Below are 22,606 nucleotides of genomic sequence, written 5' to 3' on the forward strand. Positions count from 1 at the left end.
CCCAGGCAGGGATATGAGATTGCTCAGGCAAGGATATGAAATTGCCCAGGCAGGGATATGAGACTGCCCAGGCAGGGATATGAAATTGTCCAGGCAGGGATATGAAATGAATATGAAGTAGCCCAGGCAAGGATATGAAAAGGCAATGAAATAAGGCTGGGTAGGCAATGAAATTAAAAGTCAGGCAAGAATGAAATAGCAATGAAACAATGCTGGGTAGACAATGAAATGGAAGGCCAGGCAGTAATGAAATTGCAATGAAGTAGTATTGAAATATGTCTCAGGACAGTTATGAAATAGTCATGAGAAGCACTGGTAAAGAAATGAAATACCCTTCATAAGTTTTACCTACTCTTCTCATTTCATAAATTCATTAGGCAGTGTGGATGTCGGTGTGCAGGCACTTGCCTGTATTTTATCATAAAAGTGGTAGCTACCACTCGCCACTGCTGTTGTTGATGGGTGATCTATTGGTGGTTCTCGCATTGTTGTTCAGGGTGACGGCCTATGATGCCGGTGGTAATGACAGCGACATTTCTCACCCTGTGTCACCATCACTGACTGTCAAGTAAGTAGCTTCCAGCGTCAAGAACTTGAATGCCCACTATTCGGCGACCTGTCTTTCCGAGGGGACCAACCAAACATCTACAAATTTTAGACTGAAAAGTGGACGTCCACTTTTCAGTTCAAAATTTGTCATTGTTTGTCATATTCCAAGTACAGCCACTACGCGCAAGACCGCCATGGTGACAACGACCAGAACATTTGGTTCTGAAGTCAGTATCACGTCCACCAGCACCAACACTCCTCCACTAGCAGATAATGAAGAAGAAAATGGCAACGGAGATCGGTCGTGAGAGGAGGGGAGAGGCCGATCCGACAATACCACCTGGTGCGACACTTGTTCAGGAGCCTGAGCCGTCGCTGCTAAACATCCCAACTTCTGTTGGCAAGTTCGAGCTCAAGAAAAGGCACATACTTATGGCCATTGGTGTCACTGTCTTTGCCCTACTTTTGAACATTCAGTCTGTGGAAGGCTTCGAAGCTAATTGATGCTTTGCGATCCTTGTTTTTTGCACTATTATTTGGGTTACAGAGGTCTGGTTTTGTGACATTTTACTGAAATTTCCCTGACTAGACATTCATCCAGGCCATCCCCTTATTTGTCACGTCTATCTGTGTTCCTTTGCTTTTAGTTCTTCTTAGAGTCATCCGTGACGAAGGTGATGGACAGTTATTGACGCCTGCTGCCACAAAGTATGTCATGATCAAACCCGCATCTCAGGGATCTCATTCTCAATCTTTTTCAGATATGTTTTTTTCCATCATGTTCTCACCAACGATCATGCTATCAATTGGAGGCTTTACCATTTCATCTGCCCCAACAAGACCAATTTTGACCGAGCACTGATCACTCGCGTTCTCACATTACCACCCAAGCACCGTTCTGCTTGCATTCATGGGCGTGTCGCGTTTCGCCAGCATGTGGATCAGGTGATATCTATTCCTCATGGTCATAAGCTGTTCACTCTTACTCATGTTCATGGTTAACCTAGTGATGTTGCTGCCTCCACGCTGTGCTTCACCCTGATACATAGGTATCATCTGACCTCCATTATTATTGTTTTCCACCGAAACCAACGTGCCTCTCTCTAGCCCATTTTGTGGACACTAACAGACCTCAGCATTTGGCAATCAATCGCATTGGCCACAAACATCGGTGGACAGCTCGCTGTTATCGTCACCACAAAATATCATTGCGCTGCAGGCGATGGACTCATCGCTTGACTGCACAAAGTGGTTTGCTGTGGCTCTACCCATTTCGGCTGGGCAAAAACAACATTCCGAGACTTGTGATTCTGGAGGCTGTGCTGAGTTTTATACAACCTTCACTGTATTGAGTATCACATGGCTAAGGCTAGGTGAGTGGGGTTCCTTGAATGAGTAGTATTATTTGATAGAATTCCGATTCAACGCAGCGGTAGGAATCTTGGTCTCAACACAAGCGCCTCATGAAGGCAATTTCAAACGATACTCTGATGGTGAAGCAGGGGTCTGGTGCCATGGAATGAGTGTTAGTCTGGTGGGATTGTTTTCCTCACTGCCATGTTTGGTTTGTCCCCTTCCTGCTCGAGGATCAAAGTTTGGAAAGGGTAATTGATGATTGGCGGACATACAGCTGCGGTCTCAGCCGCCCTTGTTCATCGCACGGCTGGGAAATCGGTTGCTGGGCTTCAGGCGAACGTCACTGACAGTGATAAGAAGGAGTTTGAAGTTGTGTCTGTTCAAGTTTCTCAAACCTTTTTCTGATTTTCATCTCAACTTATGTGAGGTTTAGCAAAGGTTAGAACAATATCCGATACTCGCATCATGGAGCATATATTTTATACAACGGTGTGTCCGTTCTGCGCTATCACCAAAGAAATCCACATGAGTAAAACTTACCCCTCGCCTATGGATGCCATAAATTTCAAGGGACATATACCAGCCCACTTCATTCACTAAAATATTGCTTGACTTTTTTCGCAGGCCACTGGTAGGTTTTTACCCTGATGACTGCAACTCCGGACACGAGTCCCACAACGCATCTAATCTCCAGGTCCACATGTTCGGGTCTGGGGGAACCATTTGCGTCAAATCCAGCTCTTGAACGTATGTGAATTTAACCGATACCCAAGAAAAGAAACTGTCGCACATGTCTGAGGACATGCGAAACCCGAGCCAGGGCAGATAGCGCTTACGCGTGAAGTCGGAGATGCTTTCCCAATTGCATGCTACCGTAAGTCTTACGTTATGACTATATTCTCGACCAATGTATGATTTTCTCGCAGATTTAGTGCCTTTTTTGGACCGTTGTGCACACTGACCACACTATCCACGTCCTAACAATGCAGGACTGCGGGGCAATATATCTCATCTGCATAGACTTGCTGCGCACCAAAACGACCATGTCCGCAAATCCTTCACAACTTCTACTCCCTCTTCATGTATCGTACATCCAGATAAACGTGCGGAAAGCGACCAGCGTTATAAATAGCTGTTCATCAACACATCTTCTTGTTTACAGTGAAATCGCCCTCCCACAGATGGAAGCAAGCAGAGGCAGAATGACAATGTACCCTCATTACGGAACAGGAGGTCAGCAATATTGAAAACGATGATAGCGAAGACGTCCAAACCCGAGCGCAACACGCGGAATAAGTCTACATACACAGCTGCAAGGATACCTCGCCAAACGTCATACGAAATTAAGCGTCCTGCTCTATCCACACTGACGAAGATGCGTCTCTGGCAGGCGAACATTACTACAACGCCTGGGGGTAGTGATACTGTGTCACGCTCACGCCACAGCTTGTAAAGCGGACATAATGGACACCGAACCATTCGAGGACCGCTGGGACGGATTCGAATTTGGACTCATTGTCGAAGGATTGGGAAATACTGAACAGCGCATCTGCTTTTTTGATATTGTGCGTCATATTTTCTGTTTTTAAGTGCGGTAGAGCTAAAAACAAGTAACATCGTAGTGCTATTTTAACGTTATTGCAAATACCCCAAGCGTCCAATGACCCTATTACGAAGAACATTGCGCAACTTTCTTTGATATGTGCATTGATGGGTCTTGTATATGGATATCTATATATGATGAGATTTGGGACAATGAGGAGCATGTTTCGATCATCGAAATGGGAAGAGGTGCGTGTTTGTGTTCAAGAATAAAGGGAAAAAATTAATATTAACCGATTCGGCTGCTGGTAGGAAGTAAGGGGGACAAGTTCCGCTACATGGTGGAATGTTCATGTTTTACTGGCAATGCCAGCGGTATCGACGTCTTGGTATTGTTTACCTCCAGATTCCATCATCGGCCTGACACTTTATTTATTTTCCAACAGGTCATTGCTCCTCTTCCTCGCATCCATCATTTCATTCGTCTGGCTTGACGGATCAGTGAACGATTCTTCCCCACTGTTAAACACAACGGCGGGTCTGGGTCCACGGGTGGCTGTCACGGGGGTCTTGGTGATTGGGTTGGTGTATTTCGCGATGATAATGAAGACGTTGGCAAGGTACGGCAGGGAATTGTGTGAGATGAGTGCGGACGTGGAGATGAGTTCAGGTGCCTTTCCCTTGCAGAATGGGGAGCCGGAGGAGTGGAACAGGGAGGTGGAGGAGGAGCAGTGAAGAGTTTGTATTTCTTGTTGAACAATATTTCTTGACGAACAGTATCATATTTGTATCATATTTCTTGACAAACAGTAGCACCTGAGGAATAGCATTCCATGCGCTGAAACACCAATATTATATTTGAAAGTTCATCGACTATGTAAATCCCCTGGATGCACTTGAACCCCCAAGGCGTTTACGTTCGCCATAACCGATTATTTGCATATGTTTCCTCGCTCGCGTGCATAGACTCATCATTTGTATGACGTTGGGAGACCTTGACAATCACATGTTTGCGCTCTTGTGCTGTTAAATTTTTTTCATTAAGTCGATCCATATTACCGAACTACCATGGAAATGGAAATCCACCCATCCATCTTCGAGCAAAAAATACAGCACCTTGCCTCCGAATTGAGACACGATCACTTAGGTTTCGACTGGACAAACCTTCTCAATGCAGCAGAGAAATTTACCGAGGCCTTCGAAAACTTTGAAAAGGCAGATAAGACAGCTGACGAAGCTTTAGATGAACACAACTTGCAATTGGAGCTTGAAGCTGCCGCCGCTGAGCAAGATACAAGTATAGGTTGCTGGTCTAAAAAAAAATTGTGTTCATTGCTAACACATTCCCTATCATAGGTACACAAAATCACAAATTACGTCTCAGGGTTGCACATCAACAACGTACCAACATCATCAACACACTACTTCCTACTGCATTAGAAAAAGCCGGCGGTTTAAAAAGCACGGCACAGAAACTCAAAAGACGTGTGCACGACTTACTGGCCCAAGTGGACACCTTTAGGAAGGAGATAGATGACTTATGAAAGGAGATTGACGATGCAGTGGAATATGCAGCAGATAACGTATCCGAGATGGAAGCTGATCATACAGTCATTATTGAAAATATGCTGTAAATAATTGCACGCAGGACAACACGATGAAAGAATGGAGGCAGATACAATGGTGGTAGGGAAAAAATCAACATACTAGACTTTCTAAAGTGTGCCTTGTGTATCAGCCAGGAATTGGAAGTTGCCTCACATGGTCCGTAATTGGAGCTTTAGAGGCAAACACGGTGGTGGTGGTTAAAAAAACCAGGACTTGTACTGCCATGCGAAGCAATGGCCCACAGCCCGCAAGTAATATATTGATCTTTTGTCTTGAACCACCATCTTGTCAGCAGTCTTGCCATCCTCTTGCACTATATGTAGTGCTTTGTATATCTGTACTTCCTACAGTATGCATAATCATGTTGGGCCAGCTGAGTATCTTGTAACTGCTCATTGCTCACTCATGGGTGTTGATCCTAGATCCACCCATTCTTGCCTCCTCCTTCCCTCTTGGCTTCAGCTATGTGAGAAGTTCAGAGTGAACGCTTCACAGACTACAAAAGACTACAAAAGTCGGACATACACTACAAATTTTACTGATACACTACAAAAGACTACAAAAACTAAAGAATTGTGGTTTGCTGTTATGGTAAGCAATTACGACAGGCGCACTCCATGGACTCTTAGATGGTTCTATCACGTCTTGTTCAAACCATTTATTCAACTGCTCGTCCATGACCACTCTCTTTTCCGGCAATGCCCTGTACATAGGAATGGCTATGGGGACTTGTCCATCCACAGTCCTAATATGGATTTTGCTCAGATGATGACCTAAGCGGCCGTTGAAACCAAATGCTTTTTTGTGTCTTTCTAACATCTCCCAAGCTTTTTCTTGTAAATGCTTGGGAAGAGACCCAATGTCTAGGAACTCTCACATCTTGTGGAGGGGTACTCCATCGGATCTGGGAGCTTGGCAGTTTTTGGACCATAGGCTTCCATCATTTTTGCAATACTTTACCCTCCCCGGGTTATTCCATATGGACTGGATGGAATCCACACTTCCCCCAGATGGATTCCATGGAATGGTCGATGGAGTCCATGGAATGGCTGATGGATTCCATACTTTCCCCAGATGGATTCCATGGAATGGTTGATGGATTCCATACTTTGGTTGTTGGAATCCATGCTTTTTCCAGATGGATTCCATACTTTTTTAAGATGGATTCCATACTTTTTTGAGATGGATTCCATACAATTTCCAGTTGGAATCCATGCTAAGTTCCAACTTAGCAAGTGGGCTGGCTGTTTGAAAGGTTGTCAAGTTGGGAATTACACTTCTACACTTATTCATACTAATAACTGCTCAAGAAAAATTAAATTGTATTGAATAGGACTACATATATTTATTTTACTACATTAGATATTGAAGGGAGAGGCAGAGGGAGGGGGAAGTGAGGGAGAGGAGTGGGTGTGGTGGAGAGTGAGGAGGGGGAGAGTGGTAAGGAGGGGGGCACTGGAGGGAGGGGGGAACAAAGGGAAGGAGAGCAAGGGGAGAAGGGAAGGAGGGAAATGGGAGGGGGAGCAATGGGAAGGAGAGCAAGGGGAAAGGGAGCAATGGGAGGAGGGGGATGGAGGGGGAGGGAGTAGGGTGGAATGATGGAGGGATGGGGAGCTCACCTGGGCTCGTCATTGCCCGTGTCCGTTCACTTTCGTCTCCGTTAATAAGCGGGGGTCGTCGTGGGCACTCAGGCGTTGTGGTGGTCGTTGCGTCGTCCGCGAGTCGGGGGGTCGTTGCTGTCCCTGGGCGTTGTCGTTTGCGGGCGCATTCTTGTTTTTGGGCGCCGTGTTGTCCTTTGTTGGTGCCGAATGTCGTTCGTGGGCGCTGGGCTGCTGTGGTGTTGTTTTCGTGGGTGTTCGTTGTCGTTCGTGGGCGCTCGCATTGGTGATGTGGCCCCGTGTGGGCGCTGGGTCGTCGTGTGTGGGCGCTGGGCTCTGGTTGCCGTTTGTGGGCGCTGGGTCGTGGTTGGTTGCGCTGGGGCTCGTTGGGTGTGTTCGCTGATGCGGGGTCGCTCTTGCGTCGTGTTGGTGGCACCGTCCTCGTCCCCGTTGGTGTCGTCCTGTTGTTGTTGTGCCGTTTTGTCGTGTCGCGTATTGGTGAGTCATCAGTTGAATCGTTGCCACGTCGCAGGATAGCGACGTGACACCTGCATCGGGTGTGAGATGGGATGGGGAAAGAACAGTGCTGGGTGCACTTACCTGGCATGGACAGTGACGACGGCTTGCGTTGTCACCGTCTGGACGACGTGGCACATCTGCCACGTCGTCTCACCTCCTCAGCGCTTGTCGTTGTGGTCGGGTGACGAGGTTGTGTGTCGTCGTGTGTCGTCAGCGTCGTCGCGTGTCGTCAATGTCGTCGTTGTCGATGTGGTGGGCGCTCGCGGTGGTGGTGGGTGGTAGATGGTGGTGGTGGGGAAGGAAGAAACGGCGTGGCAGCGCTTCAGCCACAGCTGTCATGCGTGAGATGCCACGTGCCCGAGGGCAGTATATAGTTACCTTTACTTTGCTATATAACAAAGCCCTTATAGCTCAGTTGGATTGAGCACTACTCTTGTTGACGATGTTGAGGGTTCAATTCTCACTGGTGCAAAAATTAATTTTTACTTAAATATAGTAAGGACACTATAAATACTATATTTATATGTATTCTAATGGTACAATGGTCTTCCATGGAATCCATATGGACTGCTCCATGGAATCCATATGGACTGCTCCATGGAGTCCAATGTGGATATGCCTGCATTCCATATGGAATCCATTGGAATCCATATGGAATTAATCATTCCATGACCATTCCATCATCATTCCATATGGAATCCATGATGTCTATGGAATAAGAAACTCACTGGGTCCTCAGCCAACATTGATTCCATGGATTCCATATGGAATTCTTCATGGATTCCATACGGAATAACCCGGGGAAGGTAAAGACCTCCATTTTTGTTAGCTACTCCAGATCTCCAGGTGTTTGTGGAGTGTCGAAATACTCCTGTGGGTCAGTTAAGTACCCTACTATGTTGCCTTTTCTGATCGTCTTAGGATGAGGTGATGGATTTGAAATTGGGACCCAGGGATCTTATGCAGAAATGAGTACATTAGGCACAGCAAACATCAAATCGTCCGCAGCAGCTAGAAGGTTCTTCTCAACTAGCCAAGTCTTGTCTTCTTCAAAGTGACCATCTACCCTGATCCGACGGCATTTGTCTGGATGGAGGCAGTAGTCCTCTGCAGCTCAAACGGTTCTTTTCTCAATGCCAAAGCTTTTACTCCTCCTCGCTTTTTTGGCCTTATTCCGCTTGTGAAACTTTGCTTTGATGAAGCTAGCCACTGCGCATGTGCTCTGTCGCATTCTCTCAAAGTCTCTGGTTCTGCTGACTCCTTGGGCTGGGACCGAATAGGGAACTCCTGCGAAGTTAATAACCGAGCGGAAATCTACTTTGTGGGCCATGATGAGTTCATAATTCAAATGGTAGTCTTCTCCCAACAAAATAGGAACCGTCATGTCCAGAACTACATAGGCTTCAGCTTCCATTTTGAGAAGAACTCCCTCTGCAGATTGCAGAAATATCAGGATCCGGACATAGCCTTGAAGTGACGCGTCCTTATCTGTAAGCTGCCATAAATTCATCTTCAGTCCATTCTGACAGGGAGGCCAGTCTTGTAGGCTTTCTAGGAAAGTGTATACCACCCATCAAAAGGGAAGTCTCCCGAAAACTCAATTTTTCCACTGCGCAGTGTACATTTATGACAAAATTATATACCATTCACTAATCTGGGAGGCTGTGAAGGAGGCAAGGAGGCCACTACTACGTGCCATGTCAACTGCTCAATGAACAGTTGCTGCTGGCCAAACACTTTTGTTGCTATGTCACACAGTCATCCCAATTCCGAACACCCCTCCCATCTGTTTGGGGCCATCACGTGTCACATCAGCTGAACAGTTGGTCAAAATTACGTTGATACAGGTGAAATGTATTCAACCATATAAAATCCGATTTTCGCAATTTTACCATTAAAATGGTCTTCTCTGTACATACACTATATACAGTTGCAATGATATAAGAGTCTTTGAACATACCCGGTTCAGTAGACTAAAAGTGCATATGCGTCAAGTCTGAACATAGGACTAAGGCCTTGGAGCTGGCAGCAGTATGCACCATGACATTATACTTGGAGCCTATCTAGGATTCACCCACCATGAAATAGAGTATAAAGAAGCTCTAGAGTAAACCACCCAACGCAGGGACAAGATTGCATTACTACCAAGGGTTTAGAAACATGTAATGGATTTTTAATATGGAAACCCAGACTTTTATCCTGCGATAATACTTCAAAGACTTCTAGAGGATAAACTACATGTCGACATTATGAAATAATGTTCTACTACTAGAAAGACTATACTGTGACTATGTAGTGTATGTACGAGGACCAAGCGTGGCTTGCGGCCATGTAAAACATCAAGTACGGCAATACCCGCATACACATCAAAGAGTGATGTGTTGTATCGTCCAAGACACGTGATGCGCAAACCTGGAAAGACATTAGGTAATCCATCCTGGAGACCCCCTGATAATTAAGAAAGTCATTTGAAGCTCTTCAGAGTGCCATCCGATCTCCATATGATAACAGAAACCGTGCTGAGGTATTTTAAATTAACGACCTCCAGAAATAAAGAAGCCAGCAGTGTGTCTGCATACGTATCAGACGCATCAGCACGCCCATCACTGAAATGACATGATATGTCAAATTAGTAGCCGAGCCCATGATAAAGAAGCATGCGGAACCAGTCTGGACTAGATATAATTAAAACCGGATTGTTCTGCATACACATCAAACACTGATGCGATTGACAAAGAAAAGATACCAACACTACAAAAACTGTAGTGTACCACAAGAGAGACACTATAAACTATACCACACAATCATTAAAAAGCTATTTGTATTTCGGACCGATACATAACCATAGAAAACACATGTAAAAGCATAGATAGGGGTTTTTGGAGTATATAAGGAGCGCACTGGCAGGTCAAAAGGAAGCAATTGTCCCCCGTTGACCAGCTAGTTGCACTCCAAGTAGAGACTTAGGAGGTGGACAGTTGTAATCAATTAAAGGAGATTTCTTCGTGGTCAGCAAAGTACAGTGTGAACAAAGCCAGCGTGCTTGGGAGTCAACTTACTTGGAGACTTGAATAAGAGGTTTTAAGCACAGTATCATTTAGACAAGACAGTGTACTTGTATCACCAGTTTTGGAGCGTAGTGACATAATAAAAAGCTCAAGGGAGTTATAAAAGTCCGATAAATCTGTGTTTCGTGTCAATAAAGATAACTGTGTTCAAGAACTTTACATTTGAGCAACCAGGTTCCCCGAAAGACATACTTTGTTCTATTGAACTATTCTAATACCACACCCAATAATAAAACCCCGTTTTGAGACAAAAACTCTTGAGACTTAAACCTAAGAAGACAAAAGTGGTATTTCTTAATACCAAAGGCCCTCGAACTCGTGCACTGAGATTGTGATAGTGTGTGTGTGTGTGTGTGTGTGTTAAGGTGTTTAGGGTTTTCCCCAACACACTTGATCCTTGTTTGCGTGTTTCGCACTTTCACGTTCATCCCCATGCAACGCGCATCAACATACAAAAGAGATGTCTCAACTACTATAATTGATTAGAGCATTCTCCAACAGGACTGTCTGTGGAGATCGGAGCATGGGTACTGTGAACTGTCGCATTCCACGGCTCCCAGTGTCTAATCAATTACTTTGCATGACCTACTTCAAGGGTCTTCACACCTTTGGTTGTGTTGTCCGTTAGACCTTCCAACAGCCGTCCCACTACCTTAGCAGCACTAACGATCAGTAGTGTTCCACAACCACCTGCTCATGGTCCTTTTCCTAGATATAATTTGAGCTAAATTGAAATCAAGAACAAGCAATAAAACCTACCAGAAGAATATGTGTCACCTTACCAGTCTCATCCTCCTCCCAAACAGCAGTCTCATCTTCCTCAACTACAACATTGTAATGCCCCATGATAGACCACTGCTTGTAATCTAAAATATAGACATGATAATTATGTTCTGGGACAAAGCTTTGTTACACAATTTATATCCATAAATAATAAAGTACTTACTGTGCACAGGAGAATAGGACTTTGCAACCTTTTTCAGAATTGGGCCTAAAGTGTCATAGCAGGGGGATCTGACATTCAGAAGTGAGGTAGCGTTCTCAATGACAGCATCCGAAGGGGGTTGTTGCACAATAGTAACATTAATGTGGCCAATGGCAAGAGGTGCAATGTCTTGGGGAACTTCACCAATGGGATCACCTATATTGAAAGTATTCCCAAGAGCACACCCACACAACACACCTCCTGTAGAATGTGAAGACCCATTAGCAGATTCTTCCTGCTCAGGAGGTGCAAGACCAGAAATATTGATATCCAGGCAAGTCTATCAAATGGCTGAAATAACCATTTTGAACCAAAATATTACCTTTGACCAACTGATCATGGCTTGTAGATTTATCAACATCTAGAAAAAATAATATATATATGGAACAACAATAATAAAATAAGTAAAACCTTCAGTGATGGGCTCAGGATGATTAGAACTGGACTTGGTCTGATGACGGCCTCTTGGTGGGCCAAATCGAACAACCTCCTTCTCCTTTGCAGAAAGGTCAATAGCTAGACAAGTATAATAAATGACTAAAGTGACCCAGTTGAAATCAAAATATTACCTTCGACCAACTGATCATGGCTTGTCAATTTATCAACATCTGAAAATAAATTAACAGATAAAACAACAATAATAAAATGAGTATTACCTTTAGCCTCACCAACATCACTACCTTCCCCATTGCTCTCCTCGCCATCTTCCCCATTGCTCTCCTCACCAGTTTCTTCACCTGTGGCAGTAACTGCAGGCTTGCAATTGATACATGGATGGCTACTTGAAACAGTAGGACCAGGGGGGAGGAAGGAAGTGGATGAGCGGCCAGTACGCTTGGGAGGTGCAACAGAAGTGTTGGCAGATTCAAGAGCTCGTTCAACACTCTCAATATGGCATTAGAAATAATCAAATAAAAGTAAAAGTCAAAAGCTCACGGTGTCAGTTTAGCTGGGATGCCCTTATCATTCTCAGCCTAGTCACTGGCTGCTCACTGGGCACCTGTCATCCTAAATAGAATAGTCAGCACACAAGTACTGATATCAGGTCAGCCGCATACCTTGCTCCTTTCCCCTTTTTATTACCAACCTTTCCCTTTCTCATAGTGCTCTTCACAGCTGCTGGTTCTCCCTCACCACTCCCCTCATCCTCACTCATGTTTCTGGCCTCATTTGGGAGGAGAAGCCACCCCAGCTTGTAAGGAACAAAGCTCTCGGGCACTCATAATAGTAAAGACAAAGGTTAGAGGGTAAAAAAGCGAAATGGGATGGCAAGAACAAAGTGGGGGTGGAAGAAAGACGTGGGAGGAAAGTGGAATCTCACCACATACTCTTATAGCAGGGCATAGGGTTTCCTGTTTTCAATTTAGGAAATTTTAATTTAATTAATTAATTAATTCTACACCTTATGCCCAAGAAAAAAACAAAGTGTGTAGCAGCATGGACGAACGACGACAAATATTGTCATCATAACTAAAAAGAGGTCCTCCCCATTGCCTGATTGATAAATAAAAAAAGGAGATGGTGGGTGGGATCCCCACCATCTCGAATTGTGTGTAGCTGTATTGATGAACAAGAGTGCCATGGAACTGAAAAATGGCCCCCCTGATCATGGTGTTTGGTGGGCACTGTTGTGTTGGATTGTCATGCTCGCCTGATGGTGGTGTGCTGCCTGGTTGCTGTTGTTTCTTGGGTGTTGGGCGGTGTATGTGGGTGCCGGGTTGAGTTTCGTGGACAGCTGGGCATTGTTCTGTGGGCGCTGGGCATCGATTTGTGTGTGGGGTGGTGTCATCATGGGTGCTGGGTGTTGTTCCATGGGCAGGGTGGTGCCATCGTGTGTCATCGTACACCCTGGGTGTTGTTCTGTGGGCGCTAAGCAGCTATCATGAGCAGTGGGGCATTTTTGTGGGTGACAAGGTGCCATTGTGGGCACTGGGCATTGTTCCGTGGGCACTGGTGTGTTTTCGTGGGTGGGGTGATGCTGTTGTGGGCGCTGGGCATTGTTCCATGGGCGCTGGGGTGTTTTCATGGGCAGGGCGGTCCTGTTGTGTGCCATCGTGGCCGGGTGTTGTTCTGTGGGTGCTGGGCGGCTATCATGAGCGGTGGGGTGTCTTCATGGGCAACATGGTGCCATTGTGTGTTGTGGGTGTGTTATGTGGGTGCTGGATGTTGTTCTGTGAGTGCTGGGGCAGTTTGGTGGGTGGTGGTGCCACACTGTCGTCCATTTGGACCTGCAATGCCAGTGAGCTGAGATTGGGGGGGACGGACTATTAGGATGAACAACGACATTTGTCATCATCGTTCATCATCGTCCTGTTGCCTTGTTGTCCACCTAGCGTGTTTGCGTTGTTGTGGCCATTGTTGGGTGGTGTGGCATTGTCGTGCTTGTCGCTGATGTCAACTTGGTTGGTGGGGGGGAATGGAGGTGGCAGGGAAGATGATGGTTGGTGGTGGGAGGAAAGGAAAGGGTGTTGTCTTTGTTTGGTAACAAAGGTAAAATAAACAAACAACTGACCAGATTCCATTGCATTCTGTTCCTGCCATTCCTGCGGAACATTCCGGTGTCAATTCCGGAATGCCCAAATTCCACCGGAATGGTAAGGCACTGGAATGATGAAAATAGCAGGCCTCCCTGCTAAATTTCATTCCTCTGGAATCCACCAGAATCTGCAGGAATGACTGGATTCCTGCAGGAATTAGGGGGGCACTGATAAGACCTCCTTCAGCAGGACCCCCCCCTCTGCCAAGCCAGTGTATTAGATCCACATTCCACCACCCCCTTGCCCAAAATCAACCCAAAATGGTTACTTCAGGTCATGAAATACAAATGCAAACAAGTTTTCATGGGATTTGCAGTGCAATCTCACATGCAAAACACTGTAAACAGTTTGTCACTGTGTATCAAGGTGTGTTGTGCTGTAGTTCAAATTTGATACATGTTTGTCTAAGCCCTTTTGTACAAGCAGAGGACAATCCTGCACATGGGAATCTGGCAACAGCCTACTTTCTGTAGCTGCTTATATAGCTGGCATGATATATCAGAAAAATTATATCATTGGAAAGCTTGAGATCTAGGACTCATATTGCCATGCAAAGCAATGGCCTGCAGCCTGCAAGTTTCAATGTTGTTCTGGCCATCTTTGGGCCGTCTGGGTCAAAAGTGCAGCAGTAGCACCTGCAGATCCTGTGGAAATTGGGGTTGCTGTACCTGTTGCATCCAGTGGCTGTCACCTGCAAGATCACTGTCAAATGATGTGGAGGTCACAAAGATGTTGGATGGAACTTTGAAGCCATTTATACAACATACAGATTTGTAGAAGCCTTTCACATTGAAGTTTGCATGCTGCATCGAGGTTGGACAAGGGTGGTGAGGAAGCTGAGGATCAGAAAAAGTGTGGATTGGATATATTTCATTCCATTGATATGGAAGAAACCATTTCATCTGTATAAAATTCAATTTAACAATTTTACCTTGAGAAGACTGTCACATGGGAGTGGGGAAAGTGCAATCAGACATGCTGACAAGATGTGTGAACACCTAAACAACACACACACACACTAACACCTTAAACACTTATCACCGCAGGTACATGCTCAGTGCTTCAAGTTCAGGTTCATATGGTAAACAGAATTACCACACTTGTTTTGTTAGAACTTAAAGTAGAAGTTCAAGAAACTGTTCTGTATATTTTATAACACTTGTCTAAGTCTAGTAGACCTTTTGGTACAAATGATATTGTTTTTATGTGCAGGCACAAGTATAGAATTCGAAACTTAATAGTCTTTGAAGGGAAACAGCTTTCATTGGGACTGTCTCAGTGTTCTGGGATTGTGTTCTGACTTTATATGAAGAAATGACAAGGAAACTGTGCTTTTGTAGACTTTTTGTAACTCCCTTGAGCTCTTATTATGCCTCTGATTCAATCAAGATTCAAAACTAGTCTTTAAGACTCTTCAAGTGGATTCCTCAGAATTAGTAGAGAGCTCTCTTACTAACTGACAAGACAACCTTACAAAAGCTTAGTGATCCTCACTTAACACACTGGTTCTGGGCACACTTTACTTATGTCCACGAAGAAAAGTCCTTTTACAACTGTTTGCATAAATGATGACACAAATGTCATTTTTTTTAAAAAATTACAAACATTTGTCCTTCACTGAAATTTGTGCTTCAAGTTGTTTCACATCAACTGTCTGCCTAATTATCAATCTTCCTCACAACCAACATGTTCAGAAAGATCAGCCGAGACATCAAAATATCTGCTATCCACCTTTACGAATGTAATATGCTCCCTCTTCATGATATTCTCAATTGCTGCAGCTTTTCAAAACAGACTTGGCACTGAATTATGCATCTGTGGAATACTACCAGCAATGTTCTTCCACCAAGGGCAAGCTTGCACAGCCATGTATGTAACTTGGATCATGATGACCTCGGCTATCTGTTAGCACTCGTCTGCCAAAACCCTGACTTTCCTTGATGAGCTCCTACATCTTCTGGAAACAAACCAATTCATCTCAGTGCATTATGTGACAATTCACTGTGAGCTCAAGTGAGCAGGCATTAGCAGCAAGAAGCTCAAAAAGATTGCATTGGAATGCAATGAAGAGTGACGTGCCACCTTCATCTCTAGGATGGCTCAGTATGCACCTGAAGAGATCAGATTCCTCAATGAATTTTCGAAGGATGCAAGGTCTGTGGGTAGGCAGTATGGAAGGGCCAGGAAGTAGTGTTTAAAGGTTCAGTTCAGTCCGGTTTTTTGCCCTGAAAACGCGCAACCGTGGACCGCAACCGGTCCAGGACCGACCCATATATTGAGGGAACCGAACCGAACCACCTAGGACCGGTCTTTTGCGGTCCATGATACCAGTTCAGACCGATCCAGACCGGTTTTTTTGCGTATAATTTATTATACCAATATAAACGATTTGTATCTCAACCATTATTACTCTGAAAAATAAATGGGTTATATAAAATAGTAAAGCATATAAATACCCGTCATTCTACCAATTTTCAAGAGATTTAATGAAGATTTGACATAGCTATGACTGAAACTGAATTACATCTCCTAGAGACTTGGGTAAAATATGGATTTGGTTATATCTTTCTCAATTCTTAACCGTTTTTGATGAAACAAAAACCCAATAAAATGCAATAAACGTGGTTACAAGGCTATGTAACGCACGTGACCGTTTAACCGGTTGCAACCGATTAAAACCGGCCTTTGAATGGTTTTAAAAGATTTTCGAAATGAGGCAACCAGCAACTGGACCAACCCCAAATTGGGGCAACTGCAACCGAAAAAAAGACCGGACCATGGTCCGGTTCAGTTCGGTCCACCGGTTTTTTGCGGTCCTATGGACTGAACCTTTAAACACTACCAGGAAGGGAAGGCGTGCCAAGAAGAAGCAACATTTTGTTCGAGGATGCCACACATCCACTGAGGGGTTGCTCACCCTTGACCAAGTCATCTCAGGGACTGTCGTGGAAGGGTTGATGACAAAGAGGGGCTTCCTGCAGTATCTTGAATTAGTTATTATGAGTTTTCGTATGCTGCTGGTCTTTGATTACTGAGTAGGAATCATTTAGATGCCCAGGTGTACAGCATACCCTGGACCAGTGCTGTTCTCTTCATGTCAAAAAGCTTGTGGTTTGGCAGCTTGGTCAAGATTGCTGACTCTTCACCCTTGAGCTGGAGGTGAGAAATGGTAAGCAGTCCTAAGTACAAAACAGACGTCACATACCATTGCAGCAGCTCAACAATCAAGCTGCTCATGATTGAGGGGGAGATGAGCATTGGTCTCTGGGTTTGGATAGCAATAGACACCAATACAGGAGTCGGCATACCATTCTCTTGATGTTTCCACTTCTGGACCTTTGCAACAGTTGCAGGAGGACTGGGCAGCCGCACTGGCTTGTCCAACTCCTCAGGTACCATGGCTGTGTCAGGGTCATTGTCATCATCATCAAGGTCCAAGTCTGAAGCAAGAATATCAATGGATTTGTGTGCTAGAGCCATCTGAGTGAAGAGACAGTTGTTGTAAAGGGAGAGACAACAAGATGACAAGACAGCAGTTCAAGGTGGATGATCAAATTTGACTAAGTACAAATATTTGGGTTTACAAAAAAAAAAAAAAAAAAAAAAAACAGGTTTGTGCCATCATTTATGCAAATAGCTGTAATTGATTAGAAACTTATCCACTACCTCAGATGCTACTGGGAGTGTGACAGCTGGTCAACATGGGGGATAATTCCTCTCATTTCAGCCTGCACGTGTCCTCCTTTTATACTATTCTATGTTTTCTATCTATACTTACATGTCTGTGCATTATCCGAGAGGTCAGATGAATAAATAATGACTTTTAGTAAAGGTGTGAAGTGGTTCAGTTGCGTGTGGCACAACTGAGCTGACTTCTTTTAAGTTTTTGTAGTGTTTTCTCTATTGTGGCAAAGCAATGCATCAGCATTGATGCATACACGGGAATTGCCATAAACAGTTTTCATGATCAGTTCAGCTGAGGCGAATGGTCTGCTTACTGATTTTCTCTCTATTATTAGATACTGCACATGGGTCTCAGACTGCACAGCAAATCACTCATAGTTTTTTCTCTTGGGAGGAGGCTCTGAAATATTCCTCAAGGCTGACACTCCTGGTTCAATGATGCCATGATACATGATGCATTGATGCCTGTGATGCATATCACCACATGACTTCTTTGATCATGCTTTGTAGCATGTGACTGGTTGACATCCCATGTTACTCATCGAATTACATTGTTTAATGCATATCAGAAATAAACCCTGGTTTGGTGTAAACTCCAACACCCTGTGCTGAGAACACTCTTATAGTGAACTATTTCATGGTAGTGTAGTCTTTTTAATAGGCTTTGAGTATATTGAAGTGGCCCAATCACATGCTGACCACAATTCCTACTACCTTAAGACCTGCACATCTCTTGGATGAAGACTTTAATCAACTAGATTGGGCTGTATCTAACAATCCTTATGATCACAGTGATTGTATTTACTTATAGTAGGTTTTATTAGAGAAAATGCATAAATTTGTAGATTTACAGGTGTATTCTTACACTCCATATCAACCTATAAAAGGTCATCTCTAAGAAATACACTATGTACAATTGCAATGATACAAAGAGTCAATGAACATACCTGGTTCAGTTGACTAAAAGTGCAAATGCATGGAATCTGAAAGTAGGACAAAGGCCTTGGAACTGGCAGCAGTACATGTCATGACATTATACTTGGATCCTATCTAAGATTCACCTACCATGAAATAGAACACAAAGAGGTTCTAGAGTAAACACCCAACACAAGGAGAAGAATTGCATTACTAAGGGTTTAGAAACACATAATGGATTTAATGTGGAAACTTGTGTTTTTACAAGATATACAGAAAGACAACATGGACACCTAGTGGAATGTCCAGAACATCAAAAGACTAAACTACAACTAAGTAGTAAATGTATGAAGGCTTAGCATGGCTTGCAGCCATTCAGAAAAGTCCTGTACAGCAATTCCTGCATATGCTGCAGAGGTGCCAAGTGACTTGCAGGAAGCACAGAGAATGCATAGACACAAAACAATGTGGTGGTATGAACTGGAGAACCTACAAACACGATGTGACATGTAAATGTGTATGTAATGACCCTCTGACACCAAAGCAAGACCCTGAACACCAAGAGGATGGAGTATGCATCCACCAGAATGCACTACTCCATGTGCCCCCCCCAAATGAAGCGACATCTGCATCACTTCAACAACAACCTCCAAACACTAAGCCTAACCCATGACCAAACCTTCCACCATCAGAAGAAAACACAAAATTACAAAAATGCATATGCATCATGCATGGACACTAAAAAAGATCTGAAAGGGATGGGTAGATGGTCAACATGGGCTGTCAAAAGAATGGGTGTGTCGAAAAAAGTGGATGGATGTGCGACATGTATGGGGGATGGGGAGATTGTGATGGGATGCATGAGTGACTCTGTGCTGTGTGCCTTCAATGACTGGAAGCAGACAGTGGACAGGTTGAAGTCTTGAACTTGAAGCCAGAGGAAGCTTGAACAGCAGTATGACATCTACAAGAAAAAAGATTCCCACACTCTCAAAATGCCAGGGTGGCTCAAAAAGTTGCTGTAACACAGTAAACACAGGTGAAAGGCATGTCAGAAATGAACAGAGAGGTTGGTGGAAGGGTGTAGATGGTGATACTCAAGAGAACTGAGTCAATTGCTGTGTGGAAGGGGATGGATGTGTCCTGAACAGATTGGATGTTGTCCAATCACAGCAAAGAATGAGCACTCAGAAATGGTGAGTCCTAAACCACATGAGTGAGATGAAGACCACTCTCATCACCAGATGGAGAGGTGCCAAGTGACTTGCAGGAAGCACAGAGAACATGTAGACATGAAACAATGTTGTGGTATGAACTGGAGAACCTACAAACACAATGTGACATGTAAATGTGTATGTAATGACCCTCTGACACTGAAGCGAGACCCTGAACACCAAGGAGATGGAGTATGCATCTGCCAGAATGCACTACTCCAATGCATCAAAGACTGATGCATCTGAAAGTCACAAGTACAAACATGGGAAAAAGATATATTCTATTATATGAAATATAATGAGAACCCCCTGACAATTAAAAAAGACATTTGAAAACATCCCCAGAGTGTCTTCTGACCTCTGTAATGAAAAGACAAGCCAAGACAGGGCATTTTAATTAAAAACTCGGAAATGATGAAAGACCAAAGGCTATTGGTAACACGTACACATGTGCATCAATGCACCAGGAAATGTTAATCATTATATGATGCCATCTGTCAAATCAGTAACTGGGCCATAGATGCATTTGAAAATGAAAGATGCAACACTACAAAATCTGTAGTGTTCCCCAGAGATAGACTACAAAATATACCACATGTTCATTAAATTTCATATTTGTAATTCAGACCAGAGTAACCCATATAAAAACACATGTAAAACAGAGATAGGGGTTCCTGGAGTATATAAGGAGCGCACTGGCAAGTCAAAGGCAAGCAATCGCCCCCTGTTGACCCAGACCTATGTAGCTGTAAGAATTGACCAAATTGTGCTGGACCTGTCCACTTTTTTCTATTGCGTAGAGCATGGATATGTCCACTTGTCAAAAAGCAGAAATGTCCACCACCTGTTTTAATTCTAAAAATGTTTCTAAAAAATCCCACCTATAATAAAATATTCCCCTAGAATAGGTTTTCTGAAAGAATATGGTTCTACAGCATCTATTTTTAGCCTCATTGTCTTTCTGAATGTTGGTGATTCATTACAAATCTAAATATAGCTCAGATATGTTTTATGATTTAAAATTCTTAGATATGGTACATCCTGGATCAGTATTGATGACTGGTATGTTTTCCTGTATGTTTTGTTTTTCCAAAGAGCATCCAGATATGTTTTCTTGTGATCCAGAATGTTTGTAATTTATTGCAAATCTAAATATACCTCAGATATGTTTTATGATTGAAAATTCTCAGAAATGGTACATCCAGGATCAGCATTGATGATTGGTATGTTTTCCTGTAATCTAAATATAGCTCAGTTATGTTTTATTATCTAAAATTGTTAGAAATGGTACATCCTGGACCAGTATTGATGGCTGGTATGTTTTCCTGTATTCTGTGTAGGTTTTTCCTGCCAGAAGAACAACCACATATGTTTTTTCCATGTCAAAATCCTTCTGAAAAAGCTGCATCTCACCAGAATACTCCAATTGTAATAATTCTCATTTTTCTCCTTTAAATCTTGTGTTACAGCTTCCTAGAGCTACCAAATGATGCAGAAATATATTTCCGATTTTTTCAAAAAATTTCCACCTCAATAGGGGAATTCAAAGTTTCCATAGCAGCTGCTTCAAACTGGTTGCTACAAAAAAGCCCATGCTTCAAAAAAGTTTGAAGCAGATGGAGATCTGGCTGCAACTAGCCACAGCTGCAAAATCACATTGGGCATCAAGCAGTCGGGGTTTCAATAGATATCATCCCCAGCTTTTGGTGCTGGGTGGCATCAACTTCTCCCATGTATTTTAAGTGAAAAAGACAACCCTGTCTGTCTAGCAACTTTAATAATGCTTGAGCTGTCTGGTATTACAGGAAAAACTCTGCAATCCAAGTACCAGCAACATCTTGCCATTTCTATCACAAACTACACCTAGTTCCACAAGTCCTGCAGTGAAATCACTTGTTGCATCATCTGATGATGTCTTTCGGCATTGTTGTCCACTAACTTCTTCGCTGTCTTCAGTTCTCCATTCAATGTGCTTGGCTCATCGAGTCAACAAAGACTAAAACATCTGAAACCATCAGCCTCATATATCTCACAAGCACAGTGCCCCATCATTGAGATCTACACTGTATCACAAACATCACACCTCATTCTCCCTCCATCTCGTGTGAGGCTACCAACCACGCACATTACTTGGGCAACCAATCTCATCAGTAACCATGTCCATCAAGAGATACTTAAAGCTTACCATGAAAGACAATGACACTCAGATTCATGCATCCAGTAATGGCTAGTGTTTGGAAGTCCGGTCTCATGACCAGAAAAAGACTGTAACCAGACCGGACCAAGACTGCAAAAGACCGGACCTGCGGTTATGGTCTTTTATTTGTGAGATGTAAAGACCACAAAAAAACCGGTTAACGTGAACCGGTCTTGACCGGTTTGGACCGGTCTTTTGTAATCCCTTAAATACCCTTTAAAACGCACCCAAGAACGTACGATTTGGTAAAAAAATGAGAGAGATATGAATTAAAATGTAAATTACTTTTGGGAATAATAGATGTACCAGACTTATTTTATATAGACACCAATTCCTGACGCAATTTGACGTTCTTGGCAGTACTTTACAGTGCCCCTCCCATTCCTGCAGGATTCCGGTCATTCCTGCGGATTCCGGTGGATTCCAGAGGAATGGGACCGGAATCCGCAGGAATGGGACTGGAATAGAAGTAAAATCACAGATACAACATACATTTACACCAATACACACTTCTGCATACTTCTCTCAGTACTTTTTAAGCTGATCAGTTTTCAGTATTAGTTCTGATCAGACCTTGGACAAAGTAAGGAGATATTATGTGACTGAATCTAACTCAGGCCTTCTGCTGACAACTTAATCTTAGGATTCCTTAGGACATTTATACTTAAAGAGGGAAGATTCATTTCAACTCATTTATTAAAAATACATGATGGAATTTATCTACATTGAATCTAGATAGAGGGAGGGGGAGGAGTGGAGGCAGGGGGAGGAGTGGAGGGAGAGGGGAAAAGTGGAGGGAGTGGAGGGAGTGAGGGGGAAGGAGTGGAGGGGTAG

At 43.7% G+C, this 22,606-nt stretch overlaps 6 protein-coding genes across 6 annotated transcripts; 2 read left to right on the plus strand and 4 right to left on the minus strand.

The window, feature by feature from the left end:
- Positions 1-458: 458 nt before the first annotated feature.
- LACBIDRAFT_330652 (uncharacterized protein) lies at positions 459-3,569 on the plus strand (the record flags this gene model as incomplete). The annotated part of the gene is made up of 13 exons (XM_001884876.1): positions 459-568; positions 686-776; positions 820-1,029; positions 1,151-1,257; positions 1,311-1,494; positions 1,679-1,922; positions 1,962-2,074; positions 2,541-2,652; positions 2,726-2,779; positions 2,926-2,992; positions 3,068-3,138; positions 3,352-3,470; positions 3,528-3,569. The coding sequence occupies 13 exons, from the start codon at positions 459-461 to the stop codon at positions 3,567-3,569; spliced, it is 1,524 nt and encodes a 507-aa protein (XP_001884911.1).
- A 946-nt stretch (positions 3,570-4,515) lies between these two features.
- On the plus strand, positions 4,516-4,991 carry LACBIDRAFT_330653 (uncharacterized protein; the record flags this gene model as incomplete). The annotated part of the gene is made up of 2 exons (XM_001884877.1): positions 4,516-4,744; positions 4,804-4,991. 2 exons carry the CDS (start codon positions 4,516-4,518, stop codon positions 4,989-4,991), a joined length of 417 nt encoding a protein of 138 aa, XP_001884912.1.
- A 610-nt stretch (positions 4,992-5,601) lies between these two features.
- LACBIDRAFT_304626 (uncharacterized protein) lies at positions 5,602-5,874 on the minus strand (the record flags this gene model as incomplete). The annotated part of the gene is made up of 1 exon (XM_001884968.1): positions 5,602-5,874. The coding sequence occupies one exon, from the start codon at positions 5,872-5,874 to the stop codon at positions 5,602-5,604; it is 273 nt and encodes a 90-aa protein (XP_001885003.1).
- Positions 5,875-6,408: 534 nt separating this feature from the next.
- Positions 6,409-7,309, minus strand: LACBIDRAFT_304627 (uncharacterized protein; the record flags this gene model as incomplete). Its single annotated transcript, XM_001884969.1, has 2 exons — positions 6,409-7,201; positions 7,254-7,309. 2 exons carry the CDS (start codon positions 7,307-7,309, stop codon positions 6,409-6,411), a joined length of 849 nt encoding a protein of 282 aa, XP_001885004.1.
- Positions 7,310-10,909: 3,600 nt separating this feature from the next.
- Positions 10,910-12,381, minus strand: LACBIDRAFT_330655 (uncharacterized protein; the record flags this gene model as incomplete). Its single annotated transcript, XM_001884970.1, has 10 exons — positions 10,910-10,948; positions 11,000-11,133; positions 11,187-11,381; positions 11,411-11,505; positions 11,559-11,586; positions 11,637-11,741; positions 11,795-11,833; positions 11,882-12,108; positions 12,219-12,233; positions 12,284-12,381. The coding sequence occupies 10 exons, from the start codon at positions 12,379-12,381 to the stop codon at positions 10,910-10,912; spliced, it is 975 nt and encodes a 324-aa protein (XP_001885005.1).
- Positions 12,382-16,887: 4,506 nt separating this feature from the next.
- LACBIDRAFT_304629 (uncharacterized protein) lies at positions 16,888-17,242 on the minus strand (the record flags this gene model as incomplete). Its single annotated transcript, XM_001884971.1, has 2 exons — positions 16,888-16,915; positions 16,968-17,242. 2 exons carry the CDS (start codon positions 17,240-17,242, stop codon positions 16,888-16,890), a joined length of 303 nt encoding a protein of 100 aa, XP_001885006.1.
- Positions 17,243-22,606: the final 5,364 nt, after the last annotated feature.

The sequence above is a fragment of the Laccaria bicolor genome, genomic scaffold (genome assembly GCF_000143565.1).
Source record: "Laccaria bicolor S238N-H82 LACBIscaffold_28 genomic scaffold, whole genome shotgun sequence".
NCBI classification, from domain to species: domain Eukaryota; kingdom Fungi; phylum Basidiomycota; class Agaricomycetes; order Agaricales; family Hydnangiaceae; genus Laccaria; species Laccaria bicolor.